This window comes from Plutella xylostella, chromosome 7 (assembly GCF_932276165.1).
Source record: "Plutella xylostella chromosome 7, ilPluXylo3.1, whole genome shotgun sequence".
Taxonomy (NCBI): Eukaryota; Metazoa; Arthropoda; class Insecta; order Lepidoptera; family Plutellidae; genus Plutella; species Plutella xylostella.
Genome location: NC_063987.1, coordinates 9,437,820 through 9,452,972, shown reverse-complemented (window position 1 = coordinate 9,452,972; position 15,153 = coordinate 9,437,820). Strand labels below are relative to the sequence as shown.

The 15,153-nt window shown below is 36.1% G+C and overlaps 2 protein-coding genes across 2 annotated transcripts in view; both read right to left on the bottom strand.

The window, feature by feature from the left end:
- The window catches only part of LOC105387629 (inverted formin-2), a 101,733-nt gene extending 92,480 nt beyond the window's left edge, over window positions 1-9,253 (bottom strand). Inside the window, exons 1-2 of the mRNA XM_048622330.1 lie at window positions 9,098-9,253; window positions 965-1,090 (exon numbers count right to left, since the gene is read on the bottom strand). The gene's annotated coding sequence lies outside the window, so the exon portion shown is untranslated. The remainder of the gene's footprint in view (window positions 1-964; window positions 1,091-9,097) is intronic.
- A 933-nt stretch (window positions 9,254-10,186) lies between these two features.
- On the bottom strand, window positions 10,187-13,503 carry LOC125488817. Its single transcript, XM_048622308.1, has 4 exons — window positions 13,377-13,503; window positions 12,375-13,049; window positions 11,772-11,970; window positions 10,187-11,468 (listed from the first exon to the last, which is right to left on the bottom strand). Exons 1-4 carry the CDS (start codon window positions 13,501-13,503, stop codon window positions 10,370-10,372), a joined length of 2,100 nt encoding a protein of 699 aa, XP_048478265.1. The 3' UTR covers window positions 10,187-10,369.
- Window positions 13,504-15,153: the final 1,650 nt, after the last annotated feature.

Here is a 15,153-nt window from a genome sequence, read left to right as displayed (position 1 = left end):
CCTTATGGCATTATTATAATCAATTTAAACCCGACCACTTTATATGCTTTCACAATATTTTAACTTGCCTATCTATCGTATAATTTCTTATGAGTTTGGCATTGTAGATTACGGTTGGTATTAGTATACCAATTTGAATAATAATAATAATAATAAATATGTGGGGACATCTCACACACGGCCATCCGACCCCAAGCTATTCAGAACCTGTGTTATGAGTGTCGGACAGCTGATATATCTACAACACAAAAACATAGATAGATACATACTAAATATAAATATCAACACCCCTGATTTATCATGGAAAATATACATACATAAGATCTATCGTATATGTAATTAATTTCATATTCAAACTATTCTTACATATTTTTTTGTAAGATGTTTCAATTATTGCCAACCGATGCAAGATCGAACGTCCCAAAAGAAGTTACCTATAAAAAATACTTATAAACAAATTATACTATCAATTACTTTGAGATCAAGATATTGCCACAGCAACAACACAAAATGATTACATTACTGCGATACTGTTAAATTGTATAAAGTGGTTTGACATTGCTTCGCTGTCAAAAATTATATTAATGTAAAATCGATTACAATTTAGTGTGTCAAAAGGCTAAACATGCTGTCAATGTAATATGCGCTTGTTTAATATTTTATTGGGCGCCGGGTTGGCAACCACTTACATCCTTACTTAATATTATAAAGTTTTATACCTATATTTTTGACGTGTCATAAAAGGTTAATAATCTTAGTGTGTATTTTTAATTGTATTCATTTAAAAATTAGGTTAATATTTTGATTAAACAGAGACACTTAGATTGTTTACCGTTTATCATATACCTATAGGTAAGTATCTCGGATTCCAGACAGGAGAAGTTATTAAGGCGATGCGAAAAGCAGACAAACATGTAGATAGTATGATAAAGTATCAAACATAATATATATTTAAAAAACTTACCAATTGAAATCTCCTTGTCCGGTCACAGTTCACTCACACACGGGACACTCACTCACATGAACACATTTCAGACCTAACTAAAGTCGTTTATCTCGAAACTCCACTGAGTTTAAGTTCCATGAAAACCTGAAACAATAGGATTGGGATTAAATACACTGTCTAATGTTTAAAGGCCTATTGTGACAAACATCGTATATTTATCTCAATATTAGTTTATTTCATTCAATGGAAATAAATATAATGGCTAGAACATAGGATAAAACAAAAACGAAATACAAACTGAAAAATAAAGCTGTATTGTGTGTGACATACCACTCGCCTAATATTGTTTTAATTTAGTCTAATTAATCAAAATTATTCCTCGCAATTGTTTTTGATTAGTAACATTAATTTTAAAAAAGCTAAAATTATGCTTAACAAGGTATTTCAATAACATAATTGCAAAAATTAACCGTAGCCACTAACTGATCACAGTTACACTGTTGGTGCAACCTTCTTCTTATCATCTGTATCTGGGTTAAAAATACACCGTCCTCAGCGGGAACCCGTTTGTGGAAGATTACATGTGTTGTGCGTTTATAGAGATAGGCAAGTTAGATTTGTGCTTGCTGCTAGATTTTTGTCTATTTCGCTGACTGTACAGCTGCCAAGGAGCGCCAGGAGGGTTATTCTATACTGACGAAAAACGAACGAACGAGAGCTCTCGTGGATAGACTCGTGGCTCGCAGCAGCTCCGAAACTTAGTTTTTCGTCTTATAGAGTGACCCCTCAGGGAATACTCAGCCTTCCTTATGTACATAGTATTAAGCCTTAGATCGTCAGTATTTATTACAATTTCCAAGTTGGAGATATATTATTATATCCTATCGGGCGATCGGATCGCATTGGATCGTTTGGTGGAGATCCGGCTATTAACTTGTGATAACAATCTCTATATATACAGGGTGTCCCAACAGGGCACCCTGTATGTATGTACAATGAGGTTGAGCAATATAAAGAGATTGCGTTGTAGGCTCAGTATGACGTATAGAGTATGACAAAAAACTCCTCCAGATGGCACTCTTTACACAATTGTTTATTTTTTCTCTATGGTAGCTACGCGAATGTCTCCGGTGCTGTGTTTTGTGATAATTTCGACGACTCTGGCTATTCTTTTGGACTTTTGTGACTTCTATACCCGACCGACCTTTGCACTCCCCCTGGACCCTTGCTTGCCATTACGATTTACTTTACCTATTATTAAAAAGTTTGTTTTAATTACCTACCTACTGAATGGGCAAGAATAAGTAAGTATTACCTAAGAGGTAGTCTGATGGTTTGAAGTGGCCGGGGCATATTCTTGAATGCTTTTTTATGTTTAATCCAGGCTTTAATTCTTTTAATGCTTGCATCCATTTTGCCCGTCTTGTTTCGTTTTGTGGATTTTTGTGCACCCCCCTTTCTCTACAGTAAGCTACAATACAACACGACGACATATCTACTATAAATGCTATTCAGAGAGTCGGAAAACTTTAGTTTTGTGGTGTGGGTAGAGAAAACTAAGTACCCACCTACTAATGTCTGCTCTACCATAGAGAAATCATTACTTCCAACGTGCCTCAGAATAATTATGATACTTACACACGGCGGTCGCGCCTCGGACATGGACAGAGGATGCAGATGATCTCAACTAGTTCACACTTAATATTATGTAGTTTGCACGTTCTCAACAAATACCAGTTATGCTACGAAATCATTTGTATTTGGCAATATTTGCCTAATAGGCAACTTGTAGGCAAACTATTTAATCATAGTATTATTCTGTGGAATAAACATGGATTTTTGTATTGGCTGAAAGGACTCGAATCCATGCCAGTTATAAAAAAATATGCAGTCCTGTTCAGTATGAAGATTTACTAGCGCCATCTATTGTCGGGTTTTGTCTATGGACGTTGTCTATGGTTGAAAACCTCCCATTCGTGTGTAAAACAATAAAAGCAACAAAACATGTCTCACACAGTTGATTCTTTAACCAATTTCTAGTGAAAGTAAATATAACAAATTACCGACATTAGTAACTATTTGGAGTGACCTCGAAAAGGGCTGGAAATGCCGGTTTTCAGACTTCTGTATTTGTGTACATTGCGCTGGACAGTCGCGGACAGATTTTCAGCTTCGATCAAGTTACGTAAAGAAATCAGTCACTGCTCATATATCATACTGCACACACGAACAGGCACCGACACATTAGCAGCGACGCACGCCTGTCAAACATCTGTCAGGTCCATACAAGTTACGTCAGATTTAATAAGCAAGCAACGCTGCTTAAGGGTGGTTAATTGCTACTGTTCGGTGGTGGTGGCCCCACAGTAGTACCTAAATAGATATATCCAACCAATCTCGAAGATTTAAAGGTGTTTTCATTCCTTGATCTACCCTTGAGTGTACCACCAGGGAAAGTGGAAGTACTAATGCAGTATACCAATGTGTGTTTGTCTGTAGCTTGCTGTTTGCAAGGTCGCCATTGTATGTGACACTTTCACTTAAAAAGGGAACTATTCTATATTTTTTTGGCGTTATTTGTTATTTTATACTATTTACTTCGTAGCAAGAGATTAGTTTAGTTAAAAATATTATGTAGGTACAAGGAGCAAGCTGTTGCTATTTTGCTAACAAAAAATATATATTTTCACAAAATGAAAAATCTCTTATTGATTTAGTGCGCAAAAGCGTTTGCGCATGAGCGATTGTATTGTACCAAGTGGTTTTGTGGGATGTAGGTATGTAATAGCATAAGTTGTTTTCTTTGAATAAAGATTTATTCTATTCTATTCTAAGTATATATTAAACTAAGCATATTCCAATTTGGAACGGAAGAAATTCCCGTAAATTACGAGCTATATTTTTTTTTACTCTCACACCCAATGAATTTGAACCTTCCACTTCAATCAATGCACCACTGAGGACACAGCATATTGTACTAAACTATAACATATTGTATAAAATAGCTAGTCAGTCTGTATATAAAAGCATCCCTATATGGTGGCGGCCATGACAGCTTATGGCTGTGAGGTGAGTAATGCTGGGACTGACCTTACGCGTTCATGTGGCCAGCTTGTTTACTGCACGCTCTGGGAAGTGTGGAGAACCTCGGAAGAATGATCTGGGATGTTTTGGCTACAAACAAATGGATAGGGTCCATTTCTTTAGATGAGCTAGGTCAAAGATAGAAATGACAAAATTGTAACCCAAATATGAGTAAATACATAACAATGTTATGAAACATGGTTAAGAACACGTACTTTTGACTGAGTCCCATTGAATTTCAGGAATTTTCTATTGAAATTTGTGCTAATCCCTGAGGAAACTAATATAATGAATGAGGTTGTAGGAAGGGTCAGACTTGATTATCGCTAAGTTTGTCAAAAACCTAGACCAAAAGGTGGAAAACTGACGTAGGATCATCATCAACCATGATACAAACCAATAAAATAGCAAACCATAGAACAATGCTAACGAACAACAAACTCTCTACATAGCTGGCACATTATAAACGCAGCCCAAGTCGCAGCCCTTAAAAAGAAGAAAAAATTCTTTCCATTCGAAGCACGTTCCATCAGCGACGCACACACGGGGCGCCCAGGAAACGCATGACAGCAATTCGAATATAGAATCCCCGTTTCGTTCAGGACATGGTACGAAACTGGATCGTAACGGACGGGAATAAGAGGCAAGTTGTAAAGCGTGAATAGGAATGCATACGGCGCGAAATTAGGTGAAGTGGTGTGGGCTGATGAACTTTTTGGATTATTGTATGAATCATCTATGACAATGAACCGTTTGTGGAATATGTTTTTAGTGGCTAGCTGAAATAAATAATTTATTTAGGGACACATACAGAATGGCCGAGGAGTCCAAAAATACCAATATAAAAATAATTTAATAATTAATAAGTATATACTTATTGTTTTCTTTTTTTTCGCGACGTTTACAGATGTTCTTACAAACCTAAAAACATTAATAAATAATTATTTTGTTTAAATACTATATTATTACATACATATATTTTTCAATCGTAATTAGCTTCTCTCGGCATGCACATTGCACATAAATGACATACCTAAGTAAGTAATAATATTTTCAACAAATACTAAAGTTTATAAAAAAAAAGTGTAAAATAACTATCCAATATGAATAACACAAATTCATTAGAACTTACACACACGCATCAAACGAATCACATAAAAATACGCATCGCTATAAACCGCCACCGCTGCATGGGCTGCATGGCGCCAAAATAAAATGCATTACGAAAATCCATATAAAAACATGAAGAAGCCGATATTAGAGTTATTAAAGCATAATTATAGCTAAAACGAATGTAAGCCTGCGCCGGCGCATCTTTGATCTATTCCCGAGGAGGAAGCGATGGCCCTTCATTAACAGTTGACCTGGAACTATTTTCGTGAACATATTTTTTGTCTCTTTTCGTCGCAAAAGTTCCATTTTCCCAGCTTCCCGGCACGGCCAGCGGTTCTAGCGGGAATTTTAATTCGTTAAACACATTTTGAAACGCATTTTTTAAGTTAATTGTGTCACTTGGATTAGTTTAATTATGGCATTATGGGTGTTTTTAACATGGAGAGGATGGCAGCTGGCATGGAGGAAGTCAAAACACTGCGGTTAGCAGTTCGGAGCACTTTGGATATTTGCCGAACTCTCTAGAACTCTGAGAACTTAGAGTCAGTTTTCAAGAATTAACAATATCTCCACAAATCGACCATAGAGTTAAAATTCGTTGTTTCTATAATTACTGCAGTTCTATGCACCTACATATTATAGTCCTATTTCCCCACCAACCTATTTTCAGCCTCCACATCCGATTCTACCCAAGTGGTTTACCCGCAAACAACATATAACTCAAAAAGACCCGGTCACACCACCATCCGAGGCTCTAAGTCGATTAACACCAACCGGTGATAAAAACAGTCTTATGTTTAATTCACCACGCCCGATCGGATTGGCCGATATCGGAACCTGAGGTTATCCGACCAAGTTGAGAGTGGCTTGTGCCCTACAATTTTATTTAGGGTTAGTATTTGATTTGAAAGCTAAGGCATTCGATCAGTGATATAAAATTCGTATGTAGTATAAATAAATAAATAAAATCCGACCCCCAAGCTAGGCAGAGCCTGTGTTATGGGTATCGGACAGCTGATATATCTACACAAATACATAGATAGATAGATATTAAATATAAATTTCAACACCCAAGACCCGAGTACAAATATCTGTGTTTAAACAAATATCTGCCCCAGCCGGGAATCGAACCCGGGACCTTCGGCTCAGTAGTCAGGGTCACTAACCACTACGCCATTCGACCGTATATTTAAACTAAAAACATTAATTAAATGGAGACATTGGTTTTGATTAATTAATTTTAATAACTGTATTTATTATAGCTAGGTATAGTTAAAATAGTTTGATCTATGTTGATTTGATGTTATTTATTTACTACAGTAAAAATACTTGAACAATCGGTAAAACAATATGATTTGACCCCTAATTTGGTTCCAGAAATAATTTCCGCACTCGCAACTTCATTGACCACTCACCAAACCATAAAATTAATATAACATAACACATAACTATCAAAGTAGGTATCTACATAGAATGATTTTTAATGCATTTGTTCCATATAATACAGGTTAGGTAAACAACATCATGAGAAATGTCGAGTCTTCAAACTTGGGTATCTATAGGGACAACATTTTCCTAAATAGCTAACTGAATCAACTTTCCATTTTACTAACAATCCGATGGAATCTCCGATCGGTAGGGTTATACTCGGAACAGGTTCTTTAACCGGGTTCTGTAGATGTCACTAAGGGCCTAGGGGACGGATCGACTAGCCAAATACCAATAGTAACTACAGAATATCGATTATATAGTAAATTAGTAGTGTTTACATTTTGGTCAATGACTTTTGGAGTGGATGCATGCCTACACCCTGAAAAATTTGTGTGTTTCATAATAATTTATTTATTATTTTAAGCTTTATTTTTTCTACTTTTCGAGTAATTATTTATTTTTAAATTTGTGTCATACTACTTATATTCTAAGTGCAACCCCAAAAAACGCAATCATTACAAACCAACCTAATAAGGTTTTATTAACCTATACATTATTATGATATTTGTATAATTATGTTCAGCATAAGATAATATATGACCAGTTACAACATTTAGATTAATTCAAATACCTATCTATAGAATTTTCCTTTTAAAAAGTTATCTAACTAAAGGTTTTAAATTAGATAAAGGTTTTGTAATGGATTTAATTTGTACTTATTTATTTTTAATATACCTATCTTGCTTTTCACTTGATATACCTAAGTGGAATTTTAAAAAGGTTTATCTTGTTGACTGTATTTATGAGGCAAATCGAAAGGTTTTTTTCTGTTTCAGAGTATCTATGGAAAATCGAACAGAATTTAAAATTTTAAAAAATATTAGAACTCGAGAGAATTACTTTTGGATTAAAACACTTTTACACTCGCGAGCAATGAAAAAGTTCCAGTAACATAGCACCAAAATACTCCACAAAATTGTCTAATAACCTAAATAACCAGCTCCTAAACGAAAATAACTATGTAACGCCGCCGTATTATTGAATTGCATTTAACAGCTAATCAAAATACTACGTAACAACTAAAAACGTAATACCTATATTGTGTTCAAATTTTAAATTGAATGTTTAAAAAATATAATGGACTAGCTGTTCCTTCGCCTTAAAAAGTTTTCCGTGGGAATACCGGGATAAAAAGTTCTTTTTCAGGGTCTAGTAGACCATATGTATACCAAAATTCATTCAAATCCGTTCATTAGTTTTGGCGTGAAGGAGTAACAGACAGACACAGAAAGTTACTTTCGCATTTATAATATTAAGTTAGGATTCGCTGTAAGTCTTTTCTAGATGGAACTTTTTCATTGCTTGCGATTTTAATCCAAAAGTAAGTCTCTCTTTTCTGATATTTTTATTGGTCACAAAAGGAACTTAATTTGACCTCTGAGAAGATTCATTTATAAAAGATATTAGGGTTTAAAAGGCATAGAAAGTTTCCTCTTTGGAATTACAATAGTTATCCTTTTACATAGAAATAATGCGACCAGTATGTACCTACCTACAGATACATAATATATTAATAGCTAGAACAAGTTATCGCAACTGTGCAAACTAATGTGGTATAAATTGCCATCTGTCAGTCAAATTTCTTGAATAATTTAAGCATTATTTGTAAATAAACAATATGAGTACTTAACACAAATCTAAAAAGAACGACATCATAATTAAAACTATCTTACCATAAATAGACGTTTGCATTAAGACTTAGGTTTAATTAAAATATATAACTACAAAACAAATAAATACTTATTTAGGTAACATCCAAAATTTTATTATGAAACAGTATCATTTATAGAACAATTTTATTATTCAAACTCTTAAATCCTGGGGCTGCGGCACAAGACTCAATGTCAGTTATAGTTTATAATAAAGAAACAAATAAAACTAACTTAATTTATGTACTTATAAATATTTTGTAACATGTACTACTTACCAGTAGGTCTTAATTTGTAAAAAAAATATGAAAGTTTTAGGATTTGAATAGAACGCCTCCTCTAGGTCAAATTTTAAGAAGATACCCTTATTTCTCCAACTTTATGAAAAAACAAATTGAATAGATCAAAGTCAACATTGATAAAAACTGATAGGCATTTACTTAATTCAGATGATAATGATTCGTTAATTACGATTATAGATTATCGATTATAAATAAAATATTGCCTACGTGAGTATTTAAATAAAAATTGCCGCGTTAATTAGCATTAAATGAACAAACTTCAATTTTAGACTAGCCAAACTTCAATTTAAAATTGTTTGGAATAGAGATTAACTTCCGTAATAATTATAATAAAATTTACCTGGAGTCCGAACTCCAATGAGTATTTCAAGAAAAATATACGAAAATAGCCGTTAAATTCAAATGTCACACACAATGCGCTATTATGGACGAACACAACTTCCGTGATTTGCAAGAAGATTCTCTAGAGACGCTCCTCATTATGTAAGAGCTCACTTTAAAAAAATACATACTTAAAACAGCATTTTCACGCACAAATCCTGAACGCGTCCGTTTCGGATTGTCAAACTTTTTTATTTTCAAGGCGCGTCGTTCGCGCCTTTTTGTCGCCGTTCGGAAACGTTCACGCGTTGCGCGCGCTCGGGACGCACTGCTGGCAGCCAGCGTCCTTCTACTTTCACTGAGAATGATAATATTGTCATATACAACCTATTTCGATATCCTCTGTGGCTTTGGAACGCACGCTTAAATAGGTTAGTTCGAAAATGGTCGGTTAATAAGGTTTGACGTTTTGTAGTGTTTAGTCCTTTGGTCTAAGGGCGGGGTAGGCTTGCATAATGTCGATTGTTTTTGTATTGTTTTGCATATCCTTCCTTTGTTTATATAACTGCAAGTATGGATTAAGTAACTAGGCGTGCATGTTTAATATTAATAGAGAATCTAGCTTCTAGTTTTAACAATAAGGTATACTTAAGTACTTATTATAACTAGCTATCGTCACTTAGATCATGCGGTGTCAACTAGGTGGGTATTATAAAAAAGTAATATTCCTTTCTTCTGCTTCATGCTTTGTTAAATATATTTTTCTAGAGTGAATGATGATCATTTTAAAATTGGAAGACATTTTAACCTAGTAAGTTATTCAGTATACCTATATACCTACGATACGATATACCTATAGCTTACCTACGATATTTTACGTGTCCACCCGACACTTTTCAGAATGGCATTCTTAAAGGGTGCTATTTTTAAAGATGAAGGTAAAATCTGGTTGAACTTTAAGTTCAAGGCACTGGCAGTGTGGTGATCAAGAAAATTGTTGCTTTTCCCAAAAATGGAAAATGTCACGACCAACATGGCTACCGGAAAGGACGTTCAAAACAAGATGGCGTCGGCGCGACGCGGTTATTAAATGAATTTATGCACTCAGATAAGACACAATCAATTTAAGAATAATTAAAAGTAATAACGACGAATTTATGAAGCTGTTAGTGCGTCCGCGCAGCAATAAATGTTTTGATTTTCTTGTTTTATGCCCAACATAACAAATTGTTTTATATCTACTCGGAGACATTATGGATAAAATTACTGAAACGGGTGAATTAATAAAACCAAAATGATCTTATTTTTATTAATAACTTATTTACTTACTATTAACACTAACATACTTTTGCTCTATAATTTTACTTCCGATAAGGTAGTTTAGTTCTTTATTATGTTATTAATAATTTTCAATTTTAATACACACAATAGAAACATACCTAATTTACTTGTTAACATGAGCATTATTGTAGTTTCTGCCCCGGCCTCAGTTTAACGATTTCAGGGTGGTTAGGATCGCTGTTTCCTCTTACCACGTAAACTATTTCAACCCCCTCTTCTTTCTCTTCCATGTTGGTATTAAAATCATAGTCATTATTGCTTTCCACATAAAATCCATTTTCATCCAGCTTGAAGTTGTTTGTGTTAAAGACTTGAGTGTATGGCGGGTAGTCATAATAGTCGATGTATTGTCTATTGCTTTGCGATTCAGGAAAATTGAAACCTTTCGCTTTTTTATTATTGATTTGAGGAACAGACGTATTTATACTAGGTTTATGCACAGTCTGGTCGTTTTGAGGAAACTTAATAGTTCTTCCAAACCTTTGCTTTTCAGGGTCTATTTCATATCTTGAATCTCTTGGAAACTTGAATTCCATATTTTCATTCTGGACCTTATCAACATAAGTCAAATCAGGGCGGTTTTGAATTCGTTTCTCTATTTTGTTAGTTCCGATTTCATCTTTGACATGGTTTTTATAACGATTTTGGTTTCCAAAACCATAGCCATTGTTGTTATGATAAGGATATCGGTTTCCATAGTTTTGGCTAGTAGAATACAATCCTGGTTGATTTTGGAATCCAAAACCTTGATTAGGTAAATTTGGATTTTGTTGACTATACCCTGAATACACTTGATTTGGATTTTGCAGACCGTATCCTGTCCCAATAGGATGCAACCCATAATTTTGTTGATCTTGAATATGTGGCTGAGGCACAAGCCCATTTGGATAAGAAGGAACAGGTTGGTTTGGATACTGTCCTGGATATTGCTGATTTTGTAGCAAACCATACTGGCCAGGAATATTAGACAGATGATTGTAAAACTGCTCGAGGTTCTGCTGGCCGAGCTGTCCAGGGTATTGCTGAGGGGCGTTGAAGAATCTGAAGAAGCCCCCGTTGTGGTTGTTGAGGTATTCGACCAGCTTCTCAGGGTCAGTGGGACACTGTGGGTAGGCGTATCTGCAGGTGCCGGCGTTGCCTTTAGATGTCATGCCTAAAATGGCGGCTCGGCCGAAGACGAAGAGAGGGGACGTGCTGATGCCGTTGTAGGCTGCTAATAGGCTGAAACAGATAGTAAAGTACAATTAGTTGTGTTGCCTACATAAAATGAAAAGTGTAAGTGTTATGGGGCTATCCACCATCTACGTAACATAACATGTAACCACTGTACAATCATCATCATCATCATCACGACCTATCACGTCCCCACTGCTGGGACGGGTCTCCTTCTAATGAAGGAAGGGTTTTAGGCCTAGTCCTGTCCTGTGTCCATGGCTAACAAAAACACCATATAGCTATACACACGAATTGACAACCTATTTTTTTTTTAATTGTTAAAAAGGACCCAAAATACGCAATACTCACGTCAACAACGGCTGCAGGTTCGCAATGGTCTGCAAGACCCCCGCCCCCGCGCCCTCCGCCGGCGCCCTGCCCCCCGCCACCTCGCACAGGAGTCTCGGCACGCACTGGTGGTCGTCGTGGCGGGCGATGGACGTCAGCGCGTGCGTGATGGATGATAGGGCTTCTTCGGCGTACGAGGGCCGCGGCCGCCGGGGTGGTCCTGCGTTTAAGGAAATTTACTATATTACTGGTAAAAAGTCTAAACAATATTTTAACGGTTTTAGGACCGTATTTGACAGATTTGATAGCGCTAAACATCTGTTTAGCAGTGTCGTAAGTTGTTGTGGTTATAGCCTTTAGATTTTGGCGGTCAAGTTAATTTTGTTCTGGTGGGTTTTATGTTCGTTAGATTCAATATTCTGGGTTTGATTATCAACTGGTGGTTTATATGCAGTATGCACTCAGAATTATGCGGGCCCTTACACATGGGAATAAGACATTCTACACAGTTTACTTCTGCAAAAATATGCCTTAAATTAAGTTAGTTTGCTTCAGAATACACATCCATAATTCAGGAGCAACTAGTCAGCTTTCTATAACCAATACAAAGATTCTTCAACTTACTGTAATACTGTCCAGCTGGTCCAATTGCAGGTCCAGGATACACAGGGGCTGGTCCTCCAGGATAACCAGGAATATTTCCAACTGGAGGTTGACCTGCAAACCCGTAGCTTTGTCCCGGATATTGCTGCAAACGCGGTTTCCTTCTGCGTCTTCTTCGCTTCTTCTTTTTCTGTCCAGAATTCTGCCCCGGATTATTTTCTATTCTGTTATCATCTTGAAAAGTTATACCACCCCCCGGTTGGTCTACAGGGTTTTGGTTATCTAGTTCTTGATGGTTAGGATTGAGCAATCCATAGCTGCCGGCGTTTATTGACGGATCTTGATATAGATCTGAATTTGCGTTTTCATTGTTGTCTAGTCCTTGATTTTCAAATCTAAATGGTAGTTTTGAAGGTTCATCTCTGTGGTGGTTCGCTGGCTGATCTTTGAAAGATATTAATCCGTAAGCACCTGGCTGTTCATCTTCGAAATGGACCGGATTCTTTTGGTCTTCAAACGTAACGAGGCCATAACCAGCTTTTCTTGGTGTAATAGTTGAGTTAGTCTCATTTGCATCATTTAACTGATGTTCATGGTCATTCCTGGATGTAACATCAGTAATACCGTAACATTTATGAAACCATAACGCTAGGATCAGCCATATCATTGGGACATGACCCATTTTAAACGATGTTCCTGAAATAGAATGAAACGGTTAATTATCAGTTAGGTTCGTATTGATAAAAGTGATAAGATTACTAATGAATAAATTATGAAATAATTACAATGCCGAATCTAAGATATAATCTAAATATGTTTGTTGATATGAAATTTCGAAATTCAATCATTATACAATAGTAATATTACCCACACTTTTGTCAATCTACCTAGAAGATAAAGGATTGAAAGTTAAATAAAACTTTATTGGTCAACAAAACTTTTTTCTCGCGAATTATTTTAAGTCGAAAACTAAAGTTTTTCAAAATGACCCCCTAAGTCTTTCTTCTAGACCCTTTGGCTTACTAGACCCTTTTTCCAACACTTGTATAAACAAACTAGAGGTTGCGTTGTGGCGCGGGCTGCAAGCAGCCGCGCGGTGCTTTGATGCTTTCGGTTTAGGTTGGTGTCTGTTTTCAGTATGAATTTCCATTTCAGCAGGGTATTGGCTTGAATATACCGTAGCAAATCTTTCTTGCGTTTTGTTACGCCTTAAAAACTGTGTTCACTATGATTTTTTTTAAATTAAAGGGGTACTAACGATTTTGTTTGACGTGGGAAACAGTTTTTAGTATGAATTTCAGTTTCAGCAAGCTATTGACTTGAACATACCGTAGCTAATCTTTCTTGCGTTTTGTTATGCCTTCAAAACTGTTTTCCCTATGAATTTCTATATTAAAGGGGTACCTACTGATGATTTCGTTTTAGGTAGTTATACGTTTTCAGTATGAATATTGGTTTCAGCAGGGTATTGACTTGAACATACTGTAGCAAATCTTTCTTGCGTTTTGTAAGGCCTTAAAAACTATTTTCATTATGAATTTCGATATCATGTCGGTATTGATGCTTTTGTTTTTGTTTTCAAAACAGTTTTTTAAGTATAATAATCGGTCAGCTGGCTTTACTTATAATATACCAAATTTCTGGCGTTTTCCTTTGTATTCAAATTTGAGTGAAGAATACTTATGGCTTTATGCTTATGATTTTCTTATTATGAAATGTTGCTATTATAATTACTTTAGTGGTATTCATTTCGCCTTAAAAATACCAGTAGGAAAATTCAGGTAGGTATACTTTACAATGACGTAGCGGATCTTTCTGGTGTTCAAGTCAAAGACGCATCCAAATTTTCGGACCATATCCCAACTCTCCATCCCGTACTCGTACTCAAAAGAATTGGTTCCTGTTACGGATTGTCTCACACAAATACGGTAGAGAAACTAATCTATATAAAAAAAATTGGTTTCGTAAACTTTACCTAGTGTCGAGCCGACATCGTTTTGTGTACAAATCGTTTGGTGGTTCGCCTTGTTTTGCCTCGCTTCGCTTGGCTCCTCTTTTACGGTAAGGTTATACTTAAGTTGTATTGCCTCGCTGCGCTCGGCTCTTCAGTGGTTGTGGTATGATGTTTTGAAATGTTTTGCCTCGCTGCGCTCGGCTCACCAAGGTTTGAGGTATGATGGTTTGGATTGTTTTGCCTCGCTGCGCACGGCTCTCCAGTTAAACAGGCAGTTGGTGATTAAAGAAGTTTAGCCTCGCTTCGCTCGGCTCCTCTCTAGGTCTCGGAATGATAGTTTCGATTGTTTTACCTCGCTTCGCTCGGTTTTGCAGTAACAGAGGCATTTGCTGTTTATTGCGCTTTAGCCTCGCTTCGCTCGGCTCTTCGGGTTTTTGGATTGAGGTTTAGGTTGTTTTGCCTCGCTTCGCTCGGCTTTCCACTTCTTAAACGTGACTTTTCCCGTAGTTTTTCTTAAATATATTTATTATTATGATACGTAGTGCCTCGCTTCGCTCGGATTTTTTTTTCTTTCAGGCAGGATTACATGTCGCATGCCTCGCTGCGCTCGGCTGGTTTTATTTTGGTATAGCTTGTAGAAGGACTATGGCCTCAAACTGCACTTAAACTGTAGTAAAGTTGACTTACATTTTGTATGTTTTTAGGAAAAAATATTTTTTTCCCTAAAAGTGGGGAGTTTTTATTTTAAATAATAATTGTTTGTATTTATCTACACAAATGCGCCATATACCACAAATCTGTCCGACCACTTCAACGGGGTGAAATTGCTAATGTTGGTAATTTTTT